Genomic DNA, 22806 nt, shown 5'->3' with positions numbered 1-22806 from the left:
AGGGGACGAGGAGGGTAGGTAAACCCAGCCGAAAGGCGGCACCGATCGCGGCCACTCGGGCCGGGCTCCCCCGCACGGAGCCCAGACAGCCGCTCGGGTTGGCCCCCCAAAAAGCAACGCCGCCGCTCGCCGCGGGCCGGCTTCCTCCCCCTTCCCTGCCGCTGAGCCTGCGGTCTGCTCGGCAAGATGCTGAGCAAGGCGAGAGGCGCCGGGCACCGCCGCGGCACCGCTGGGATGTCGCTTTTTTGCCGGTAACCCCGCAGCTGCCGCGGAGCGGGAGCACTGGCGCCCGCCCGCAGCCGGGGCAGAGCTGCCAGAGCCGCCTCGGCGCGGCCGAGGGTCGCCGCCCGCCCGCGGCGTGGGGCGGACACGGGGCGGCCGCAGGCGGAGGAGGAGGAGGAGGGCCCGGCCCTCCCCTCGCTCCCGCGGCCGCGGCTCCAGGCCCAGCGCTGGGACCAAGCCCTCCCTCCTCGCAGGAGCAGCCCAGCGGGAAAGCAGGGGTTTTCCGAGCGCCGTGCCCTGGCGCGGAGCCCGCTCCGCGGTCGACGAGAGGGGCGACCGGGCCGCCCCCAGCACTTCCGAGACCCCCGGCCCACCCCGCTCCTCCTTCCCGGCAGGCTCCCGGGAGCAGAGGGGATAATTCCGAAAGAGCAGCCGGGACTGGAGCCCGTGCCCCGGGACAGGAGGGCGGGGCGGGGCAGGCAGTGCCCCCGTACCGGGCTGCCGGCTCCGAGGCAAGGAGCCGACCCCCCCGGCGGCCCTGATGGGGTCTCCACCGCATCCCTCCCCGCAGCGCTCCGGCGCGGAGCGGGGAACCAGGCACAGCCCCAGCCCGTCCCACTGAGGCACTTCCAGCTCGGGCATCCCGCCGCCTTCCCGGGTACCCCGCAAGGGCGTTCATGCCCCGCGGCGTCGGGGCTCTCTGCGGCGAAGTGTGGCGCCGCCGGCGGCGGTGCCGCCTGTGCTGTGCCTGCGGGCACCGTACCAGCGGGACGCAGTCCTCGGGACCCCGTTGCGGGACGGTGTGCGGCACACGGGGTGCTCGGCAGGACTACCCCGCCTGACTCCCCATGGCATAAACTCCTAGTCGGTTTTGCGCGGACCGGGGACGAGCCCGAGCACCCCCGGGCCTGTGCGGGGCCGGTGTCCCCGGGCGGTGACCGGCGGGGCGTCTGCACCCGGGGAAGCAAGGCCCCCGCCGGCCAGGTGCTCGGCGGCTCTCCGGCAGCGGGTGCGCCTCCTGGCCGGGGTTCTGCTGTCGCCTCGGCGCTGCTGCCCCGGCCCCCGGTGCCCGCCCGAGCCGCGCTGGAAGCGGGCCGGCTGCAGCAGGGGCTCGGCGGCGCGGGCGGCGGCGGGGCAGCTCGGAGGCAGCCGCCGTAAACTTTTTCGGCAGGACGAAGGGGCGCTTTGCCGAGGGGGGCCCGAGAGCGCGCGGAGGGGGAGCTCTGTGCCTTTGCTCCCTTACCTTGCATGTTTTCCGGCATCTGCCCCTGTTCCCCATTCGACCGGGCGAGTCCCAGGGTCTCGGTCTCCACTTTGGGCAGCATGACAAGGCGGCTGCGGGCCGGGCTGGGGACTCCGTGTCCGTCCGCGACACCAGCACCTGGACACGGCAGCACAGATTTAGCTGGGGCGAGGGGCGCTCGGCGGCCGCTGCCTCTTCCTCCTCCTTCTCCTCTTCCCTCCCGCTCCTCCACGCCAGCCCTTGCCCTGCCGCCGCGGGAGCACCGAGCGGCCCCGGCCGCCGGGAAGCGCCGCCGGGTGCCCGCGGCTGGGGGAGCCGCGGGGCTGTAGTCTGGCTGCAGACGGCGGGGGCGGAGAGGAGAGGAGGAAGACCGAGGGGTGCCGGGGAGGAAGGAGGAACCCCGGGAGCCCGCGACAGCTCCGCCCGGGGCTCAGCACGGCGGCAGCCCGGCGCCCCGATCCATGCGGAGTCGCACAGTGCACAGGAGCGCTCTGCCGCCGCTGGTGCTGCTGGACAGGGTTCCCACCCCCGTCGTCGTCCCCCTCCTCCCTTCCTCCCTCCTCCTCCTCCTCCTCCCTCCTCCTCCTCCTCCTCCTCCTCCTCCTCCTCCTCCTCCTCCCCCTCTTTCCCCCGCCACAAGTGCGGAGGTGCCGAGTTGGGACCTCTAGCCCCGGACCAGCGGGGAGGCGCTCCCGGAGCCTGGGGGTGCGCGGGGGGCTCCGCGAAGGGGGGCCCGACAGCGCCCTTGCAGCCAGTAAGGCAGAGGCGGGATGAGCAACACCCCCGCGCACCCACGCACCGAGCACACACACTCGCCCGGCGCGCTCGCCGCCTGCCCTGACGTTCAACCGGGCTGGGGGGTGGGGGCCTGGGCTGCCACCACCACTCCCCGCCCCAGCGGAGGCCGACGGGCCACCGGCCCCGCCGAGAGGGGCTGCGCCCGCCCGCTCTCCCGCCGTGTGCCTCCTCGCCGGCCGGCAGCCCCGCTCCAGCTCCCCTGGGGCCGCCGGCGCGCTGCCCCCGGCCCGGCCAGCGGCGGCGGCGGGACCCCGGCCCTCGCCTTCCCCCCCGACGGGCAGGACGCGCAGCGGAAGCCCCTGCGCTGGGAGAGCCCCAGCCCCCGCGGCCACGTTGCCGCCACGCAGCCCCGGAGCCTGCGAGCAGCGGGCGAGAGCCGCGCCGGCGCTCGCCGTACCTGTCGTGCCTTTTGGGTTCCCCCTCCCTCCAACTTCTTGCGGGATCTGTCGGTGCCAGTTGCACCGTTTGCACAAAAGCCAATGCCCCGGCAGAGCCGTCGCTTGCGCGGATCTCCCTGCCACGGCTCATGGTGCAGCGGGCGGCACTCGCTCCCGAGCCGTCCCAAACAACTCGTTGCTGGCGAGCGGGTGTCTGGGCGGCGAGAGCCGGACGGTCCCGTGGCTGACGGGGGCGGCGGGGGGGCCAAGCCGCTCGGCGAGCCAGGCCGGGGCCGGGGGTCCGCCTGCCCCGCCGCTCTTCCCGCCCCTCCCTTGTGGCAGCGTCCGCGGGTGGTGCGGGATGAGCGCGACCTGCACCTTGGCAAGCACCCGCGCCCCCCGCCCGAGCGGCGTCTCCATCGCCGCGGTGCACGGCGAGAGCACCGCTTATCTGGCGGTGAAAACTGCCTCCGACTGAAAGTGAGGTGCGGAACCGTCTGCAGCGCAGCGTACAGCATTTCCCGTTGGCTGGGAGAGGGTCTGTGGAAACCGACCCTGGCTGGAAGGGACTAACGCCGGTGAGGATGGCGAGGTGACCGGCGGCGGGACAAGCCCTCCACGTGCAGGGCGCCGGCTCGGCTGCGCGCTTTCCTGGACAGTTTAAACTTCTCGCGTCCAGTGACTGCAAGGAGACACCTTTGCTTAGCGCAGATCCCGAGCCGCCTTAACACCAGCACCACTGGAGCAGAAAATGTCTCTTTTCTTTCCCTCTCTATGCAGGGTTTGATGTTTTGGGGATGCACCCAAGGCGCAGTGAGGCTCGGAGCTCTCGGGCTCCCGCCGCTCTCACCTTTCCCCCGTTCCCCTTCGGGCGGGAGGCCGAGCAGGCGAACTCTTGATCCGTATCAACACTTTATTTCTCATGCCACAGTCTCACAGTTTAGCAGCTCGCCGGCCGGTGAGTTTTAGGACGGCAACGTGGCGAGCTGCGGGAGCGACCAGCTCGATGGCCACGGCGGGTGGCAAACCGCCTCGAGGGAGTGCCCTCGTTTCTGGGCAGAGGTGGCTCGGGCTGAGACCCCGACTCGGCCCTCGGGAAGTTGCTCCTAGACACGTTAATTAACGAACGGCCCCTCTCGCAGGCGTCGCCGTGCAGCATCGCCCTGTGCTGAGCCCGGCCGGCCCGGCACCAGCGGCGGCCGCAGCGCGGCGGCTGCTCCACTCCGTAGCCCCGGGCGCCCGCCGGGAGGGGTCGGGGCTGCGGGCCGGGGGGCCGGGGGGCGGTGCGGCGCTACGGGGCCCTACGGCCTTGCGAGCCTGCAGGCGGGGCGCCCCGCGCCGCCGCTCCCGTTGGTGCTGCTCCGGGAGAGGCACCGCGTGTTTGGCGGCAGCCGGCGAGGGAAACCCCGCGCCCGGGCCGGGCCGGCTCCCCCCGGCCAGCGCTGCCCCTGGGGCACGGGCACGGCCCCTGGCCCTCGGCCCCTACCCGCGGGCTTATGTCGTTGCGCCGGGGAAGGGTTTGGAGCGAGTTCAACCTGTACATCGCGAAGCCACTCCGCCAGCTACCGCTAAGGATGGTAATACTTTGGAGTGGTTATTACACATCCCCATTTCTCCGAAGAAACAGTTTAGGGCAGTACATATTATAAATGATACCTGGTCCCTTGTGACTACATTTAATTTAACATGGAGTTCTAGCTCTCACGATTGCCTTGAGCAACCTTAATTACCCTTTCTTCTAATCTCTTCTCCATTCCTTACTAAGTTCTCCAAACTTTTTTTTTTTTTTTAATGTGATTTCTCTCCTGAGTTTGCCTGCTTTGTTCTGACTTTGCCTGAAGGTCTTGATTGACGCGTGTAATTATAATTATAAAAGATGATGGCTCGGGGAGCCTCTAGCAGCCTTGATTAGTACAAGGAGCAAGACCTGGAATATTTTATACTTCCCTATTTAAATGTATGTACATTTACATTAAAAAAACACCACTCTCTAATTTTAAATAGTCTGGAGCTTCTTCCACCTCTTTGTTTTCAAGGAAGAGGGTTCTGTGCCACGGTACTTCAAGGCAAGCTTCAAAGAGGCCACAGAACTTGGGCGAATTTCAAAGCCTTTTTCCCCAAGCAGGGACATTTCCAGCTTGGAGGGTCTGCTCGATGAGCAACAAATAGCACGTTCCCTTCCAGCTTTGTGTCAAAAAGTGTCCCGGAGAAGGTTGGATTTACCTTCCTAGCAAACTAGAGAAAGAGAAGTTTTTGGGGGGAACGTTCATGGCGAACTTCGCAGAAGCGAATGAAAGAAGTGTGTAATGGGAGGAATGAAACTTTTCTGCTGGGACGTCTAAATCCAAAGCCAATCAAAAAGACTTAGAGGGAAGCATTTAAACAGGAGAGAAATCGGCACCCTGTCCCCGCTCTCTCTCCCGCTGAGCATTCCCGTGTGCCGCCAGCCCGGAGCCGCTGTGAGCGATCACGCACTTGAACCCGGTGGCTTTAGCCACGCAGCCCGTCCCCGAAGCAGCGACCCCGCCCCGGGCGCAGCGGGCGCAGAGCGCGGCGGCCCCGGACGCGGCCGGGCGGTGCGGCAGGCGCAGGGCCCCGCTTGCGGCTGGGGGAGTTTCTAACGCGAGCGTGCTGCTGCGCCTCACACACCTCTCACGCCCCACTTTACGAGACTGTTCACACAAGGAAAACTGTGTCCAATACAGGCTCTGCTCTACTCGCTTTTCTTCTGTTCTCCCTTCCCTTCCCTTCCCTTCCCTTCCCTTCCCTTCCCTTCCCTTCCCTTCCCTTCCCTTCCCTTCCCTTCCCTTCCCTTCCCTTGCCTTCCCTTGCCTTCCCTTGCCTTCCCTCCCCTCTCCTCTCCTCTCCTCTCCTCTCCTCTCCTCTCCTCTCCTCTCCTCTCCTCTCCTCTCCTCTCCTCTCCTCTCCTCTCCTCTCCTCTCCTCTCCTCTCCTCTCCTCTCCTCTCCTCTCCTCTCCTCTCCCTCCCTCTCCCCCTCCCCTCCCCTCCCATCCTCCTCCTCTCTCTCCTCTCCTCTCCTTCCTCTCCTCTCTCTCCTCTCCTCTTCCTCTCCTCTCCCTCTCTCCCCTCCCCTCCCCTACCACACCTCTCCTCTCCTCTCCCTCTCCTCTCCTCTCCTCTCCTCTCCTCTCCTCTCCTCTCCTCTCCTCTCCTCTCCTCTCCTCTCCCCTCCCCTCCCCTCCCCTCCCCTCCCCTCCTTCCTTTCATCTCATATCTTCCCCCCTCCGCTCCTTGTCATAAACAGATCACCCCTACAGTACGAAGGGGAGAGTACCTCGAAACCTTCCAAATCCCGTAGCCAACAGGCTCCACTCATCACTTTGCCAAGGAAACACTGCTTTTAATTCCTAGGCATTCATGTGAGCCGAGGCTCAGTGCCTCCGACTAAAGTTTAGAAAGCAAACTGTCCCCTCTAGAGAACTGGGGGGGGGGGGGGGGGAATCTCCCAAAACCCAAACACAAGAATATACTTTTTTCTATATATATAGAATTTTTTTAATCTACTGTCAGCGAAACAGCAGGTGCTTCAGGCTGTAATACTTTCTGTAGTAAAACGCACGCCACAGAGGATCTCTTTCCAAAGCCTATCGCCTTTCTTCTGCCGCGAATCATTCGCTGCTGCCTTACGGAGATGTCGATCCTGCCCGGCCTAACACAGGGAGCCTTTCCCGACAGCCGGGTATTGATCAGGAAGCTGCTTCCCGAGCGCGGCCGGGCCGGTGCCGCACGCCGGGATGCGCCGCCGCCTCACGCACACAGGGCAGCGGCGCCAGCCCGGGGAGCGGGAGCCAGCGGGGCGGGGTGGCCCCGTGCCGCTGGGTTGGCCTCTGGCACTGCCCAGTGAGTCACCCGGACCGCAGCACCTCGCCGCGTCCCGCCGCTGGCGGCTCCGGCCGGCCCGGGCCGCGGCGGGCCGCCGTGCCCCGTGTCCCGCCCGCCGGCGGCGGGGGAGCGGGCAGCGGCCGGGGCGCTCCGGGCGGCTTCCCGGGGGCTCGGCGGCGCCAGCCGGAGGCCTGCGGGGCCGGGCCGCGGAAGGTGCGGGGCCCCCTGCGGGAGGCGGGAACATCGGCCCCGGACCGCGCCGTCCCAGGCGGCAGCCGCCGCCGTCGGGACACTGGCAGATGCGTGTTGCCAGCAGGAGCTCTGCTGGGTGGCTTTGCCTTGGTTTATTTATTATTTGTTTTAGTATAAATTACACGAGTCCCGCAGGGAAAACGCCTTCTAGTCCCGCACCGCGCCGACCTGTTGCCGCTAACGGTGCGACGGCAAAACGTGCCCGCTCCGATCGCTCCTGCCTGCCGCGGGGTCGGCGGCTTCCCCCGGTAACGGAGCGGGGGGTCCGAAAGCAGGGCCTCGCCCCGCCCCCCCCCCGCCCCGGAGCGGGGCCGCTGCCCGGCCGCGGCCGGGCCCCAGGGAGGCGGCGGGCGGGCCCGACCCCCGCCCGACCCCCGCCCGACCCCGGCCCTCCCCGCGCTGTCGGTCACTGACGGGCCTGCTGAGGGTCCTGCCTGCGCTGCCCCGACGGAGCCAGCGCCTGGTTCAAAAGCCGGAGCCCGGTCTGGAAACAGAACACCAAACGTATTTGTATATCAAGCAAAGCTCCTGTCAGGGCTGAGCGCCGGCCGCTGTATCGTAAGAGATAATTGATTTCTATCTTGCACAGACAGGCTTAAAAATGAATTTTTTTTTTGCTGAGACAACTGACCTTGATCTGTTGGTGGAAAAAAAAAAAGATGTTTTAGGTCTGCTTATCCTTCCCCCCCCCCCCCCCCCCCCCAATTATGTTTTGAAGCTTGGAAAACTTTATTTAAAAAATAATTTGATAGCTCATCTTTATAATGAAAAAAGTTTAAACTCATCTCTCTCTCCTTCTCCACACATAAGCATAAAACAAACCACGAGAAGATAAACTAGCATAGTTTATACTGATAAATCTTAATAAGGATTTTTTATGTATTCATTTCTGTTCATTGTATATAAGAGTGTATTAATATATATTCATATATGTTTGCATATCTATGTAATTTAGATAAGGTACTTGTGTAATATATGAGTAAACACTAGGCATTATATAGTAATCTGGCATGAGACTCTATAACCGTTTTCCCCACAATGCAGCCAAACACAACTCCTGCTGCAGATAATTCTTCCCTTTCACCTTATATAAAGACAAGTTTGAGAGCTGACCTCTAAATTACCCACACGGACGAGTGGCTGGAGGAGTTTTGCCAGCAATGGTGATTTCCCTCTGGAGACCACAGGCATCAGCATTGTTACTTTGCCTCATGTATTTGGGCATATAAAATCAGACTAACTGGAAAAAATCGGGTGCAAATGTAAATACTGCCCCTTTTGTAGATAGCTCATTTGCAGTACAGTGATGGGAAAAGTATTTAATGGGAAGAAAACTGATTAAAGAATGGCACCAGAATTTCACTGTTAAAAAAAAAAAAAAAAAGAAATCACCTACAGCTCAGGTCTTGCAGTGCCCACACAGCCTAAACTGTTCACTCCTGTGGGAGCTTTGCCTGCATCATTGCTGGGCAAAATCCTAATCCAAACTGCTAAAGATAATATTTTCTGTGTTAATTGTATGAAATTTCATTATATATCCACTCTATTAATAATAATAATAATAATAATAATAATAATAATAATACAGAAAAACAAACCTTGCCAAACTCAGTAGCACTAATTATAATACTGTAAAATGCCTGAGGACATGCTTTAAAATTAAGATGGCAGTAAGTATTATATAAGCTGAAAAATTTTACAGTAAGAGACTGCAAGTAGATTATTTTTCCTCTCCTATAACCATTTTTTCAAGTTAGTGAAACAGTTATTTCTGTTAAATAATCACAGCTAATGCTTATAAAAATTGCATGGTGTCCCTGATGACACTAAGACAAAAGGCTGATTAGAGTAAACATGAAACTAGTCAAGTAGCTTTGTATTGCCCTGGAACATGGCAGAAGAAAAAAATCATGGCACTTCCATAAAAATTTTCCTAAATCCATACAATTTTCTTTGTCTAGGGGATAGGATGTACTATTAAGGTTTTGTGAATACCAGCTGCCTCTTTGGCTATATGACTGTAAACCTAAAAGCAATTGCCAACAACAGGTAGTGCCGGCTCACACCCCAGCTCCAGGCTGGTTGTGTTTGCTCCGCAAGGGACAGACACTGCTATGTGACTCGGTGGAGTGTCCCCAGCGTTCATGGGAGCTGGACCAGGCCCTCCTTGCTGCCAGAAAGCTAGGTCATTCTTGCTGTGACACGTCACTGATTTAGACCAAAGCCTAACTTCTCCATCCCCAGATGGGTGACTGCGCCGGGTACACCTTTGCAAAGCAGGTGCTCCCTCACAAGGGCCCTCTCAGCCCCTGCGACAGGGGCAGCAGCAAGTGCCTCTGGCCTGGGGGTCTGGCGGGCGAGGGCTTCGTGGCAGGCCCTCATGAGCCCACCCGCTCTGCCTCTGCTTAGAGAGGAAAAAGCAAAGGAGGCACTGGGAGGGACTGGACAAAAGTGAAAGACCATGGATGCGATTTACTCTGAAGAGCTCTTGGCTCTGCTGCGGGTTGCACTCGCACTCTGGTAGGACAGCTTTTTCTTCCAAAGACTTACTCTCCAAGTGCAACTAAGAACACAGTCCAGCTCCTTCTTATCTGGTTCCCCCAGCTCCAAGCAGAGGCCCACTGGGTGGTGCTGGTTTCATTTAACCCTTACAGGTATGCGGTGATCGGTTTACAGTGCCAAGTTAGATGGGATTTTCAGAGATGCCACCATGGGCTCTGACTGTGCAGTGTCACACAAAGGCAGAACCCTCTGCCCGACCCACTGCGCACAGGGTTTTGGAGAATTTCACGGGTTTTAGACCTGCTTTTTTCTGGGCCATGCTTTGTGAATCTGTCCTGGTATACCCATGATACAGCACACGTATAAGTGCATTTCGGAGGTACGGTGACAAGAGCGCTCTGCTGACTTACATCTCCCACCAATTTGTTTCTCAGATCCACATGATTTAGGGAACTCAGGCCTGCTAGTCTTTTGGGAACTATGAAAATGGCACTTAGTTGGTCTAAATATAACAGATAAGAGTGTCTTATTTTCCTTTCCCCTTGGGCTGTACCCTTTCACCCTGAAAAACCTTATCTGAGCTCCTCAGATACATGTGAGGTATCATTAGGTTACTATCCCATGCTGAAGGCTGAGGAGAGAGGCCCAAAGGCTATTCCAGCACCTTTCCCTCCCTAGCAGGCAGAAAGAGCAAAAGTTGGAGCAAGGCCTGAGGGGAAGCTGGACTTGCCCCCCACCATTTTCCATGTGTTTCTGGGGGCACAGCTGTGCAGAGCAGCACCCCACACCTGTAGAGAAGCACCAGAGGGTCTCTGGCTTTGACTTCTCTGTGGCTTTGCTGAGATCAGACCTTCTGGCCTGATGGTCAAACCCTGGTCACAGCCATGCCCAACAGCTCAGGAGGGCCCTGTGTCTTCCTGTTGTTGTGGATGGGATACCCTGACAACACTGCCAGAGGGACCACATGGCTCCCTCTGAGGAGAAGCACCAGAGTCCCATCCTGGAGTGGGGCTGCTATCAGGCACAGCTGGCCAGCAGGCAGGTGGTTGTGGGCCTGGTGGTGCGATCCATGGGACATTAGTCCTCCAGCCACCCATTTGCAGCCAGCAAACCTCGCTACAGCATGGGGCATGGTTCTTGTGCAGGAGGTGTAGAGCAGGTGAAGAGACTGAGAAGGGAGCCCTTGGGGGCCATCTGCCTGGGACACAGCCAGGCCTGAGGCAGGACCCCCTCCCACCGGCACCCTCCCCTTACGAGAAGCAGCAGCTCCACCCAGGAGATCAAGACCAGGTTTCAGCTGTGTTTGGGGCTGTTTCCTGCAGCTGGTGCAGTGGCATTGTCCCAAAGCCTCCCTTGGTGGTGAGGTGCCCGTATCCCACCCAGCATCAGGGTGAGCACCTCATCTGCCATCTGATGATGCACACTGGGGGCAAAAGAAGGAGACCAAGCCCTGGTTCCCACATGCAGGCCAAAGCTCCCTTCTTTCATCCTTGCCATAAACTGCTGTGCTGAGACGCAGCCTTGAAAAACCCTGGGTCATGGAACCTGCTGTGCTGCTGTGCTGGCTTGTGAAGAGCCTTCCACTCCATGAAGGTTTCCCTTGGCAAACCTTCTCCAGTCCCACTCAGCCCCTGCCCCAGCCTGGGCACAGGATGACAGGGCAGGGGATGCTATCGCCCGCCAAAGGAAAGGCATCTCCCTCCCGGTGTCTGGGGAGAGACAGAATGACTCGAGGTAGGTGTGAGAGAAGGGTGGGGAGGTGGTGGGGAGGAGCACCTCCCCTGCATGGCTCAGCCACCGCCACCGCAGCCCTGGCAGCCTGGGGCAGCTGCCTGTGCAATGCCCCTTGTGCCTGCAAGCCAGAGCGACCTGCACCTGCAGGCTTTCTGATGGGGAGAGGGTGCTATTTCCATATGCTACTGAAACTATTCGCTGCTTTGCTGCTCTGGAGTCTTAATAGACTTTTGTTATCCAGCCCACCCTCGCTGATGATGATATATCTGATGATATATCTGCATTTTTAGCTATAGAAAATAACCTGCATTCGACATGTGTATTACAGAAAAGACCCAAAAACATTCCTGAGGTTTTCTTCAACAAGAATAGTCAGGCCAGAAGCAATTTAAATCTAATTTTTGCAAATGTTTATACACGCACAATTTCACAGTTACTAGCAGTTGTAATAGATAAAGATACTATTAATTATCTGCTTACATATTTGATAATCACATTATCTCTGGAGAAAATCGTTAGTCACTGAATTGTCAGCTGCTTTCTTACATTTTTACGCTGTATGGTAAAGTTCTTCTTTTGCCTAAATACATGTGCAAATTAATCAGTTTTGTTGGTTTGCCCGATTGGAATGATTTTTTTCAGTTTGGAGAGCCCCAGGTCTAACATATTTATGCAGAGTCTTCAAAACAGTTAGAAAACTGTTACTTACCAACTGATGTAAGTCCATGTTTTATAGATTCCTGTATGATGACTGTGTGGGAACCAGAAGACATTATTAGGTATAAATATATAGTACCCTTGGGTGCAAGGTATACCGCATTGAGTACAGAAGAGGTGTAGCCTGTAAACTTTTCTGTCCTTGAGACCCAGGCTATAATAACCTTTAGTGAAAGTCGGCGTGATGAACAACAAAAAAAAAAATCCAAGAATTCAGAAAGTAACAAGCATGTCTTTGAGTGGACTCTGTACTTTTTCCAGCATTAGTGACCTGCTGTAAACCATGTATCCCATTTCATGATAGTCTCTAATCAGAAGAATTGGAACTTGTGATAGGTTTGGCACCGTCACGTGATTTTGTACAGCTTGATAAGAGGACCCTGTTATAAAGTGACAGCAAAAGAGATAAGAACTCTTGGCAGATAATGGCAGAGAAATGATTAACCTAAGAGTGGAGAGGTGCTATGAAGCCCAGAGAGTGGAAGGTTGTAAAGTTGTGGGGTCATAAGATCATAGTGAGTGGATGAAAAGCCATACCAACATTAAGTGTAATGACTATAAACTCAGACTTGTGACCTGTCTTCTTGATGTCATCACCTCTTTGCACAGTGGACAGCAAGCATGGTTGTTTTGGCTTCTGTAAACACTCTTCGGATGGCAAAACAAGCAAGCATTAATTCCTTAAAGGAGGCTTCTGAGTGCTCTTGGGATTCTACACTCTGAGTAACAGCACCAGCAAATCCTTGGCGATGGTTTGTCAGACAAAACCATTTTTATTGCCCCAGTCTTCAGGTTGGAGAGTAGCTCCAGGCTGTAGCCATTTAGTTGAAAGCGTACACTACTTTCTCAGTAAAGAGCTTTACAGCATATTTAAACACTGATACCCAGGATTATGATACATAGACAGTATTGCGCTCACCTCTAAGTCTGCGGGGTGTAATGCCCATCCACAGCATGTCAGATGGCTGTCAAGTGTTTTGTTGTAAATAATCATTGTAAAGGTGGGTGTGTAGATGACGGGGTGATTTTTCAGCTCAGCTGTGAGTGGGTGAGGCTCTGCTTTCACACCCGCCAGAGGGAAGGCAGGGGCACGCCAGCTCCCTGGGTGATGTGGTGCTGCATGTACAGCAGCCTGAGTGCAGCGTGCCTTCTCTGTGCCCTGCGGTGCCACTGGCAGCCTCTGCACCTGTAGCCTGATAGATCAAGCCTGCATACACTTTGGGAGATCAGACTCACTGAGCTTGAATAATCAGATGATATTTGATATTTCAAGTATCTTGAAAAACAGAGTGAAGTTATTCCACTGTGGGCTAGATCTGAAGCTCTTTAAGTCAGTGGGAGCTTTTTTCTCTTTAAATTTGCAGAGGGCTGTAAAGCAGCATATGCTCTTTTATATACTTTGTCATGGTGGTTAGACTTTGATGATAAAGTGGCAGACAGGTTAGTTCCTGCTCAAACTGAACTGCTTTTCAGGCTTCTCCTGGCCTGGATGAGAGCTAGAATGCTGCTCTGAAAATGGGGTTGATGTGGTGAACCACGCAGCAATTGGGCCTTACGGCCAGGAGGCCTGAATTATCGCTTGGTCTGTGCAGTACTGCCCCCCTCTAGAGCCCCTCGTAGCAAGGATGCAGGCTGTAGAGGGAAGGCCTGATTTTCCAAATTCGTATTAAACAACTGCACGTGCCTTTTGTTTGCTTTATTTACCATGCTGGAGCGTATAAATCAGACAATTGTTCACCCAATTAATAAGTCATAAATACTCTATCTATGGTACATACAGTGAGTAAAATCATATAGATTTATGCACCAAAATCTTCTAGAAGTTAAGTTTCTCTTCCGCTTTTTTATACTTGTAATTATACTTGTAAAGTTAGCAAACTCTACCAAGGTGCCTCACAGCAATTCTATTAATATTACTGGCTTGCAACATGTATGAAATGCTTTAAAAGCAAAACATGCTATGTGAGTGTATCTTCCTATTTATTACAGGAAAAAAGTTAATTTAAAAGTCTCATTAAACAGATACTATGAGTGTTTTTTCAGGGTCACTGGTATTTTTTATTAGTTTAGACTGAGTGAAAGCTGGAAGTCAGCTTTTGCAACAAAATTCATACAAACCTAAACAATTTGATTCTCTGTCTATTCTAATTCATTTGGTCATCAAATAGATTTTCAATTCAATTCATAAAAAATGAAAACAGTCATTTATTTCATCAGTAAAAGCATGTCTTTGGGGACTGGGGATAAAATAAATGAGAAATACTGCAAATGATACTGTGCTTAGAAACTTTCCACTTTGTCATCAGAGATGTTGCTGGAGCACTGCTGGCCCATATGCAAGACTCTCTATAAAGGAATCTGCCTTATGTGGGGGAGAGAGATATTAAATCATAGGAAATATAAAGAAACTTCATGCTTTTGGCTTCAAACACTGTCATTCCTTTCCTTTTTTTGCATCAGTATCAAATGTCAGGGTGACTGAAAAATGTTCTTTTCCTTTCTGATACTTTGTCTCCACGGATAGAGGAATGTATGCCAGGTGCATAACCAGACAGATTTTCTTTGCCTTTCTTTATACCTAGTCTAGTGGGGGAAAAGAAACTCATAGGGAAACTCCAGGACAACCTGTATCAGCCTGTGATCCAGCTGCTTGATATGTTTAGCAGAGATATGTTTGGGCCCCAGCTGAAGAAAGTACATAAGGGTGTGCATAAAGAGGTATATGCGTTGCACCACTGAAGCTACGTACCTGAGTTCATGGCTGAATACTTTGCTTGGTCAGGAATTTTGAACTGTAGCTTTGCACATGGAAGTCCCCAGTAAAGCAGCCACTGACCTTACTCCGAGCAGCTTTTCCTAACCGTGGCTGAAGCATCATAAACTCATTTTGTATCTCGGTGTTTTTCAGGCCCCCTCCCTCACTTTCTTTTCCTCTTTTCATCCCAAGAGGGTAAGACAAGGCTTTTGAAAGGTAATTTTGTTATTTCACACATGCGCTTCTGTCAGAGGTCTTTCAGGAAGATAATTAATCTAAAAAAACGTAGGTGTTTTTTTTCCCACTTCTTGTATGATGAAATTGTCCCTTGTTTGTCCCCCAGACAAATGTCCCTCAAAGAAAGTGTACCTGATTTCAAAAGCTTGGCAACAATCCCTCCTTTGACTGTTGCACATCAAATTATTTTGCAACCATTTATCACAAAAATGGAGTCAGAAGGAGTTTCTCCTCTCGTGGCCATTTTCACAACTTGTGTTTCTTTTGGGCACTTAAAGGATGCAAAGAAATAAGCTTCGGAAATGGACTGATGAATGAAGAGTGACCTTTTCAAAGAGTTTCAATCCATGACTTGTATACGTTGGTGTAAATTTAGTGAGGTCAGTCAGGATTTTGTAATTTTCTTTTAACATTTTGGATGTTGCTCTTCTCAAGGTATTGTCATCTTTATTATCAATACATCTCAGAAGGGTAAGTGTTCAAGCACAGCATGCATCAAATGAGGGACACGATCCTCATTCTACTGAAAGTCCAGGGCAGACGTGGCATTGACCTTGGCATGAGCTGTCTCGTCCTGAGAGTAGTCCAGTTGGTTTCAGCTGGAGGTTTGCTTAGGTGGAAAGAGATTTGCAAAATCTGTTCTTTGATCTGGAAATCGCTCTTTTAAAACTATCCTTCGTTACAGTCATTCCAATATTCCTCCTGATCTATCACAGACATTTAAAATTCTTTTGGATGCTTCAGTGCATTTTCTCCACCTTCATGAATTTTATATTATTTTACATGTGCTAAACCAAGACATTAAAAATACAGTTTTAAGCCTTTTCCCCAGTAGTAGTTCTGTAAAAGAAATTAAGAAAATCTGATATATCTGGTGATCTTCACCTTTTGGGTTTTTCAGTGAAGTAATTACAGTACTGAAATGTAAAGTTCTAATTTATTAAGTTAATTCTATCAGTTGATTCTCAGTTCCTGTTTGGTCTTATGGTATGACTGCACTATTAAACGCCTTGTTATTTTTGTTTACTTACATATATATATGTTACATGTTATTTTTATCACCTCAGTAATAGAATATAATGGCATTAAAATACATTTCAGCGTATGCTACTCCTTACTTGTGATTTTCAGCATATTCAAATGCAACTCTGGTGAGCAGAAACAAGGTAAGTTCTTTGTGGGTGTTCAAAATGTGAAGTGTTTTCCCTGACTACGTTAATCAGTGTATTTTAACCTCTCATGTGTTTCTGTTCTCTGTTTGGATGACCACAATTTAATAGAAACTGTATCTGGAGGTGAATAATGAATTGTAGGAATTACAAAATTACTTCTTGTGGCTTTTCCCTAATAATTACAAACATTTTAGTGAATATTTCTGCTAATAAATTCATATCTAGAAAAGGAGGTAAATGCAGACATTTGTAAGAACTTTCTTAGGTTAAATGAGCAATCAGGAAACCTTCAGGACTGCTTAGGAGGAAAACTGTTCTGTGCAGAATGAAGCATACAGTCGTGGATCACAGAAGTTCTCTTGGCTTTAACTGAAGGAGTGGGATGAGTTCTGGTGGGATACAGATTTAGTGCTAGGTCTCTGCACTGGAGAAATAAAACTTTTTCTTGGTGTGAGAAGAGCTATCTAGGCAAGTTTTATCTTCCTGTCTATTTATGTAAGTAGCTTCAATTTTAGTTTCTTGCACAAATCCTTTTCTTCAATAATCTAACTTATTGGTGTACAAAGAGAAATTATATCGATTAGTTACTCACTGAACCTTTTCAAAGCTTATCTAGGAGTTATTTACTAGAAATAGGAGCAGAGTGTTTGACTTTGTGAGAAAAGAACAGATTTCTGTGAAACAGGCTGGGGGAAATTACTTCCACGTATGTAGCAGTAACAGGTGTTGTGAACTCATCCATCATCTCACATAGCACTCAGGAGCAGAAAACAGTTTCTTCTTAGAGCACTATTAATAAAATGTCGGGAATATATTACTTCAGAAGGGAGGAGAAGGAGAGGAAAGTCTTAAAGTGGATCTTAAGTGGAACTAAAAACCTTTTGAATTTGGTAGCTAGATTATCTGTTTTTTCAAGATATGTACATACGTGCAAAGGATGACACTGTTACCACCCCCGCCCTCCCAACCCCAACCCCCTCCCCCCCGACACCTTAGCTTGAGGCAGGATGGAAATACCAAGACTTACTTCAGGAAGGTAAATCCTGGAAGACCCTGAGTGCTCTGATGAGTTCCTGACTAATTTCTACTCCTGAAGGAAGCACACGGACTGGTTTTGCTTGAGACCATGAATAAGAGTGAGCTGAATGCTAAGGGGAGGTGAAAGACTGGCGAGAGAAAGCAGGTCAGAGTGGCGTTTCGTGTGTAAGGAAAGCAGGCCTCCTCACTGAAACTCATTTATTGAACCAGGAATGGCAGGATGTCTGGAGGCTGAGATGGGCCACCCTGCAGCCAGGGGGAGGAGGAGTCAAAACTTAGGGCTCAAGCGAGGGGTCAGAGCTGGTGTAGGGAAGAGCTTCCACTTCTTTCTATATTCCCAATGAGCAAGTGCACAGTCTGTTCCAATTTCAAAGCCGACTTTCATTGGGAAGGACACTGGACAGGAGAGAAAAGTGGAATAAAGGCCATTCACAAATAAGGATTTCAGATCATTTTATTAATAACTGTGAGAAACGTAGCACCTGGCAGGAGAGATAAGTGGATTTTCCTAAGCTCTGTTATAGGCAGGTAAATATTGCTCTGGTTTATGGCACTAATAATTAAACAGAACACTAGACTTTCTCTTGGCAATTTAAAATTTAAGATGGTTGTTTTCTGGAGGCATATGCTGGAATCTGAATAGCAGTAATTACTTTAGATGTAAGCTTCTAATAAAACCCCATATCTATTCTGTCCAATGCGTAGATTTCATAAGCATATATAGCACTGAAGAAAGAGTTTTTTCATTGTCTTCCAAGTCATCTAGGAATCACTCTTGCTAAATGTTGCAGTTCTTAAAAAACAGAACAAGTAAACAAGATCTGAGAAATACTTTATTCCTTCAAGAACATAGTCTCCCTAGTGCAGTTACATGAATAATAGATCAGTATAACGTATTAATTAATATTTTTATATCCTTTTATACAATGTGTCTACAGTTTGTAGACAGTACACTTACTTTATTTTATATGCTTAGACCACAGTGAAAAATGCAGATGACCCTGGAACTAGAGTGCTTATATTTCTGGGGAGAGCAGTAGCACCTGGGATTTCTGAGGGATCCTGACTTTCAGGGAACAGCTTTAAATTCCGCTGCTAATGGTGGCACACAAGTCTCCAGCTCCTGTCCAGCCACTCCATTTGTACAGTGCCTAGACAAAGTTTTTTGCCTGGAACTAGGGCTTTTGGGTACTTCTACCACACCAGGAAATATAAACAGATTTCAGATACCCTTATTTCTGTATTGTTATAACTGTGAACTGATGTTATTCTCCTCCTACAGCTGTTGCTCTTGCTGTCCCCTGGTCACTCCTGCCTGCCTTCCCTTCAGACTGAAATGCTTTTCAGTGGCCCAGACAACAGCGTGTACAGCCGAGACAGGGACCTGATCGCGACTGCTGGAGAATTCTGTATTAGAAATATACACGTGTATACAGAGTAAGAGGTACTGAATAGAGCAATAGTAGGATGGTAAAGAAAGAGAAACTTTTGCCAGGGCACTAATAGGCCTCACCAGGGCCGCTCCCTGGCTGCCTGCCCACCGGGCCACCGGCTCATTTAAGCTCCAGCTGTGTGACCCAGCCCCTTCCTTGAGCTGTGCTGGAGGGGAACCTGCACCGGAGCGATCCTTTGGGCTTCCTGGCTTGGCCTCAGACCTGGCGGATTTTATTGCTTCCACCCAAGGACCATGGGAGCATTGGTAGGACTTGCCACCACTGCTTGATCAGCTGCCGTGCCGTGGGACTGTGCTGTGCCGGTGAGCTCCCTGCCTGGTCTGTGTTGTTGCTGCCCTTAGCTCTTAGTTTTCTTCCCCTCAGGGTGCAGCTGGCCCTCACTGCTCCCTGACAGCTTTTGTAGGAGCTTTCCTCATCCCTTCCTAAGAATGGGCCATAACTACTTTTGTAATGAAGCACGGGGACTTGCGTGTGCTTCTCAGTTAGGATGTGAAGGCTTTTCAAATAGCAGTCTGATAATTTTAGGATTCTCCCTATGGATATATAATTTTGGATTTTTTTCTTTTATAAAGCGGGAAGCAATTTTGCTCTGTAGTTCACAACAAAGGGCACCCTTTAGTGGTGCTTGGACAGGGCACTGCTGACCTTCACGAGATCTTGCTTGCAGAAGCCTTGCTCCAGCTCCAGCTTAGGTGGTTGCTGTGTGGATGCACAGCCCTTCTCAGCTGCTTGCTAGTGTGTTGAGAGGAGACAGAGAGCTTGCCCAGGTGAGAGGTTAATGCCAGGACATGCGTAATGTGTGGCTCTAGCATGTTTCTGGAAAATGATCCCTTTGCCTTGTGTTACTATTAACTCGCTGTAATGTTTGACACTCATGCATCAGTTGATGGGAAGTAATGACAGAACAATAACTATTGATTTTTCATTTCATATTAACAGCATGGCAAGTTCTGAATCTGATAGTGAGGGTAGGATGCCAAGTGTTCCTATTTGGCTGTAAGAGAAGTATCTTGCCTGCCTTGGATCCTCACCTTTTATGTCAGGAAGCTGTATAGAATTCTCTTGTTAAGGCATCAGAGTTTCACACACTATAAAATATACACCATTTTGTGATGATTTTCAGCCTTGGAGCAAGCATCCATTGAGCTTAAAATAAATAAATGTACTGGATCAATTATTTACTCAAAGCACACTGAGACAAATGACAGAAGAGGGATAGAATGGAGTGGAACTTTTTTCTGACTCAAGATCCGTGTTCAGGCAAATATAGAGATACGGACTTCAGTTGGTGGAGATTCCAACGAGATTTATCATTTTTTTAATAAAAAGAAATAATGAACTAGAATACTTTCCTAACATTCTGGTGAGAACCGTTTTAGTCAAGTCTCTGACACAGTAGTTGTATAAAATGTTGGGAAGGAACAAGTGCTGAGACTTTGTTGGTTTGAAGTTTCAAAAGTTTGTAAAATGTTCTGTAATTTTGCAACAGACTCTAGGATTTTGGCAGGGCATCAAGGATTTCTATATCATTTCTCCTATAGTATCAGTAGTCTTAAGAAACTAGCAGAATTCAAGTGAAATTGTGGTAGCTTAAAATGTTTCCACAACGTGAATGAAAGCACGCTTTGTTACTTCAAACACAAATGTTTTTATCTCTTGCTTCTTCATTCTGTTGCTGACTGGTTTTATTTCCCCTCCCTTTTGACTTTAGATCTCATTTTTCCCTTTTTGCCTGGTCCTTCACTGTCTCCAGTTTTGGACAGCTTTCCTCTGGCTGATGCTTCCCATATATGTCTGAAATTTGGCACCTGCACCGCGAACTTTCTGAAATGTAGATGTTGAAGATGTTGCACTGCTGCTGTTACTAGAAATTGTTCTTTTATTTAAAGAAGGGGTACAGGAAATATTCTATATGTGCAACACTAGTAGCATAAGGATGTACTCTTGTGCTGAAGTCTCCCGATGAATAAGAATTGCTTTTAACCCTTGATATTGTACTGTGTTCTCTACATCCTTTGATAGCATTTGCCTCAATTGCAGCATGGTCTTTGGATCCCCATGGTTTTGTTCACCTGGAAAGTTGCAATCAACAATGTTGTTTCAGTTTCTGAGTCCCTCTGACTACACTGGACTCTGGGGGCTGTTGGGACCCCATTCCTGATCTGGTCTATGCTGAAAGCAGCTGCACAGGGAAAACCTTTCTTGCAGGGAGCTTTATTAGAGCAGAACTGTTGGTGAAGCTACAGCCTCGGTGATTTTGCCATATAAAAAAGCCCTGTTCTTTTTTAAAAAAACAACAAAAAACCCAACACCAAACACTACAGCAAATGCTAAAAAGCTTTAGCTCTGGGGCTTTATAATAGATTCTGATGGGATTTGAAGCTAATCCTGATCCTATTGCAAAAGTTCATTTGTTGAGAAAGGATTCATCTCAGACAGCCATGTCAATATGTCTTAACTGCCTCATGTGGGAGGTAACTGTTGATAACTTCAAAAGTGAATACGCATTTATTATATCTGGAAGTGGTCTATTGGGCTGAGTTCTATACAATCTTTACAAGAAGGTATCATTTTATCTCTGAAGCAGTTTCTATGCCTTGATTGCTATAAAAACAACTATGAACCCACTTAAGTATATTATTTTGATAAACTTGCCCAAAATCTAAGCATCCCAGAATTTCCACAGCTATGTTTTTGATTTTGCCAAACCATCTTTAAGATAAGCTGACTAGAAATACAAGTTACACATGTTAAAATGAAACCTTCAAGAAACCTGAGCTTTCCATGCAAGACGTCTCTGTGCACAGGGGAATGCTGAGACCTGGCAGAGTTTCACAGACAGGACCTGTAAGCCTGCAGCTTTCTGCCTGTGGAAGTTAAAAAGAACCATCTTTAAAGCAGACAGACCAAAGTTTCTGGATAGTGAATGAAGTGATCCTCACTTTATCTTATTTGATATCATTACCCACAATGTCAAAAGCTGTCTGCAATGTATAGTACTTGGTACTTCTCCTTAAGCCTCTGTTGCTTTTATACCATTGTTCTGAGAAGCTGTTTAGTGAATTTTGAATTACTGTGATGATATGATTCAGTCCCAGAGTCACTACAAGGCACAAAGGCCCTATTGTCCTACCAGGTTACCCAAGTGTTGTAAAGGAGAGTTTGCTAGTTGTAGTTTTCTGAACAGTTTATCATGTTTCAAGAATGCCAGACAAGAGGAGAAGCCTTAATAAAGTACATAACTTGGAGATGAAGCCTACTTGGTACACCCTCCCCCCCCCCCCCCCCCCCGCAGTGTGAACATGCTTTTAGATAAGGTACCACACTAATAAGGTAATACACTAATACAGTCTACATTTCTTCACAGCAAGTGTCGTATTTCTAGGGCCATCCATCTGCTTCTTAAGTGGGTACACAGATTCCCTAGTAAGGAACTAGGTTTCATGAGATATTAAGGGTTTTATTATGGCCTAATGGTTTTCACAGAAACTTGCACCACTTTTACAATGGTGTGATGTTAACTCAGGGCTGCATTATTGGCAGATGTGTTTCTATTGACATTTTGGTAGAAACCAGGTGAATTGTCACCCTGGCTAACCCAATGGAAGTACATCTGAGTGCAGAATTGTATTGATTTATCAGTGTTCACCAAGCACCTTAGCCACATCAACAGCTTTAGTTGTATCCATCCTAAAACTGTGTTTAAACAGGACAGTCATAATAATAGAAGGGGAAATTCACTGAAATACAGCATGTCTTCAGGATCAGAATGGCATTTTGGAGAGGCTGATATTGCTGAGTTGGCTGACTTACAGTTTCTGCTGGATTTCAAAGTGACTTGTTATTTCCCCATATTAAATGGGATGAAGTGTTGCTAGCTGGAAATCGGCAGGTATCTTCTTAGGGTGAAACAGTGGTGGTGGGTGGGAGAGCACATAGCCCTTTCCTTCTTCCCTTAGAAATCTGAATATCAGCAGGGCACAACTCCACCTTGTGCTTCCCAGATGACTGAGCAGAGAGACCCCTCCAGCACCTTAAGGAAGCAGCCTCACTCCCAACAGGTCACGTGTGTTTTTACAGGCAGTTACATTATATTCTCTGAACTCTTACGTTTCTTATTCATAACCTTCTGTGGACTTTTTTTTGTCTTTGTGTTACTTTATTTCTCCTTCGTCATGATCAGATGAATTAAATGAAATCTTTACTGATGTTCAAGAAAAACAATAGTGTGAGGCAATGCTGTTTTCATTATTATAAACGGTTTCTGTACAAAAAGGATTCAGCTCTGATAACAGAGAGGAACTATTCTGTAGCAGAGTTTCCTGTACATCTGTGCTAAAGTGGAGTGCATCTCATTCTAGTGCGGGAAGTGCAACATATGAAGCTATTAGAGATGACCTGTAATATGGAATACAAAAAATGTCCAGATGAATGCATAAAAATCCCTTTATCATGCTGCTAT

The 22806-nt window shown here is 50.2% G+C and overlaps 1 protein-coding gene across 4 annotated transcripts in view; it reads right to left on the bottom strand.

The window, feature by feature from the left end:
- The window catches only part of NR5A2 (nuclear receptor subfamily 5 group A member 2), a 96485-nt gene extending 84487 nt beyond the window's left edge, over positions 1 to 11998 (bottom strand). The window contains exons 1-2 of one of the 4 annotated variants that reach the window (XM_037404611.1): positions 11681 to 11998; positions 1466 to 1603 (exon numbers count right to left, since the gene is read on the bottom strand). In XM_037404611.1, coding sequence (XP_037260508.1) covers positions 1466 to 1603; positions 11681 to 11744 — 202 coding nt within the window. In that variant the 5' untranslated portion in view covers positions 11745 to 11998. Of the gene's footprint in view, positions 1 to 167; positions 308 to 1465; positions 1604 to 2264; positions 2280 to 11680 lie in introns of those variants that run through there. The other 3 variants (XM_037404612.1, XM_037404613.1, XM_037404610.1) reach the window with 3 other exon arrangements.
- Between the last annotated feature and the right edge of the window lie 10808 nt (positions 11999 to 22806).

Source organism: Falco rusticolus, chromosome 11 (assembly GCF_015220075.1).
Source record: "Falco rusticolus isolate bFalRus1 chromosome 11, bFalRus1.pri, whole genome shotgun sequence".
Classification (NCBI taxonomy): domain Eukaryota; kingdom Metazoa; phylum Chordata; class Aves; order Falconiformes; family Falconidae; genus Falco; species Falco rusticolus.
The sequence above is the reverse complement of the archived record's forward strand: the minus strand, read 5'-3'. Positions and strand labels throughout refer to the sequence as shown.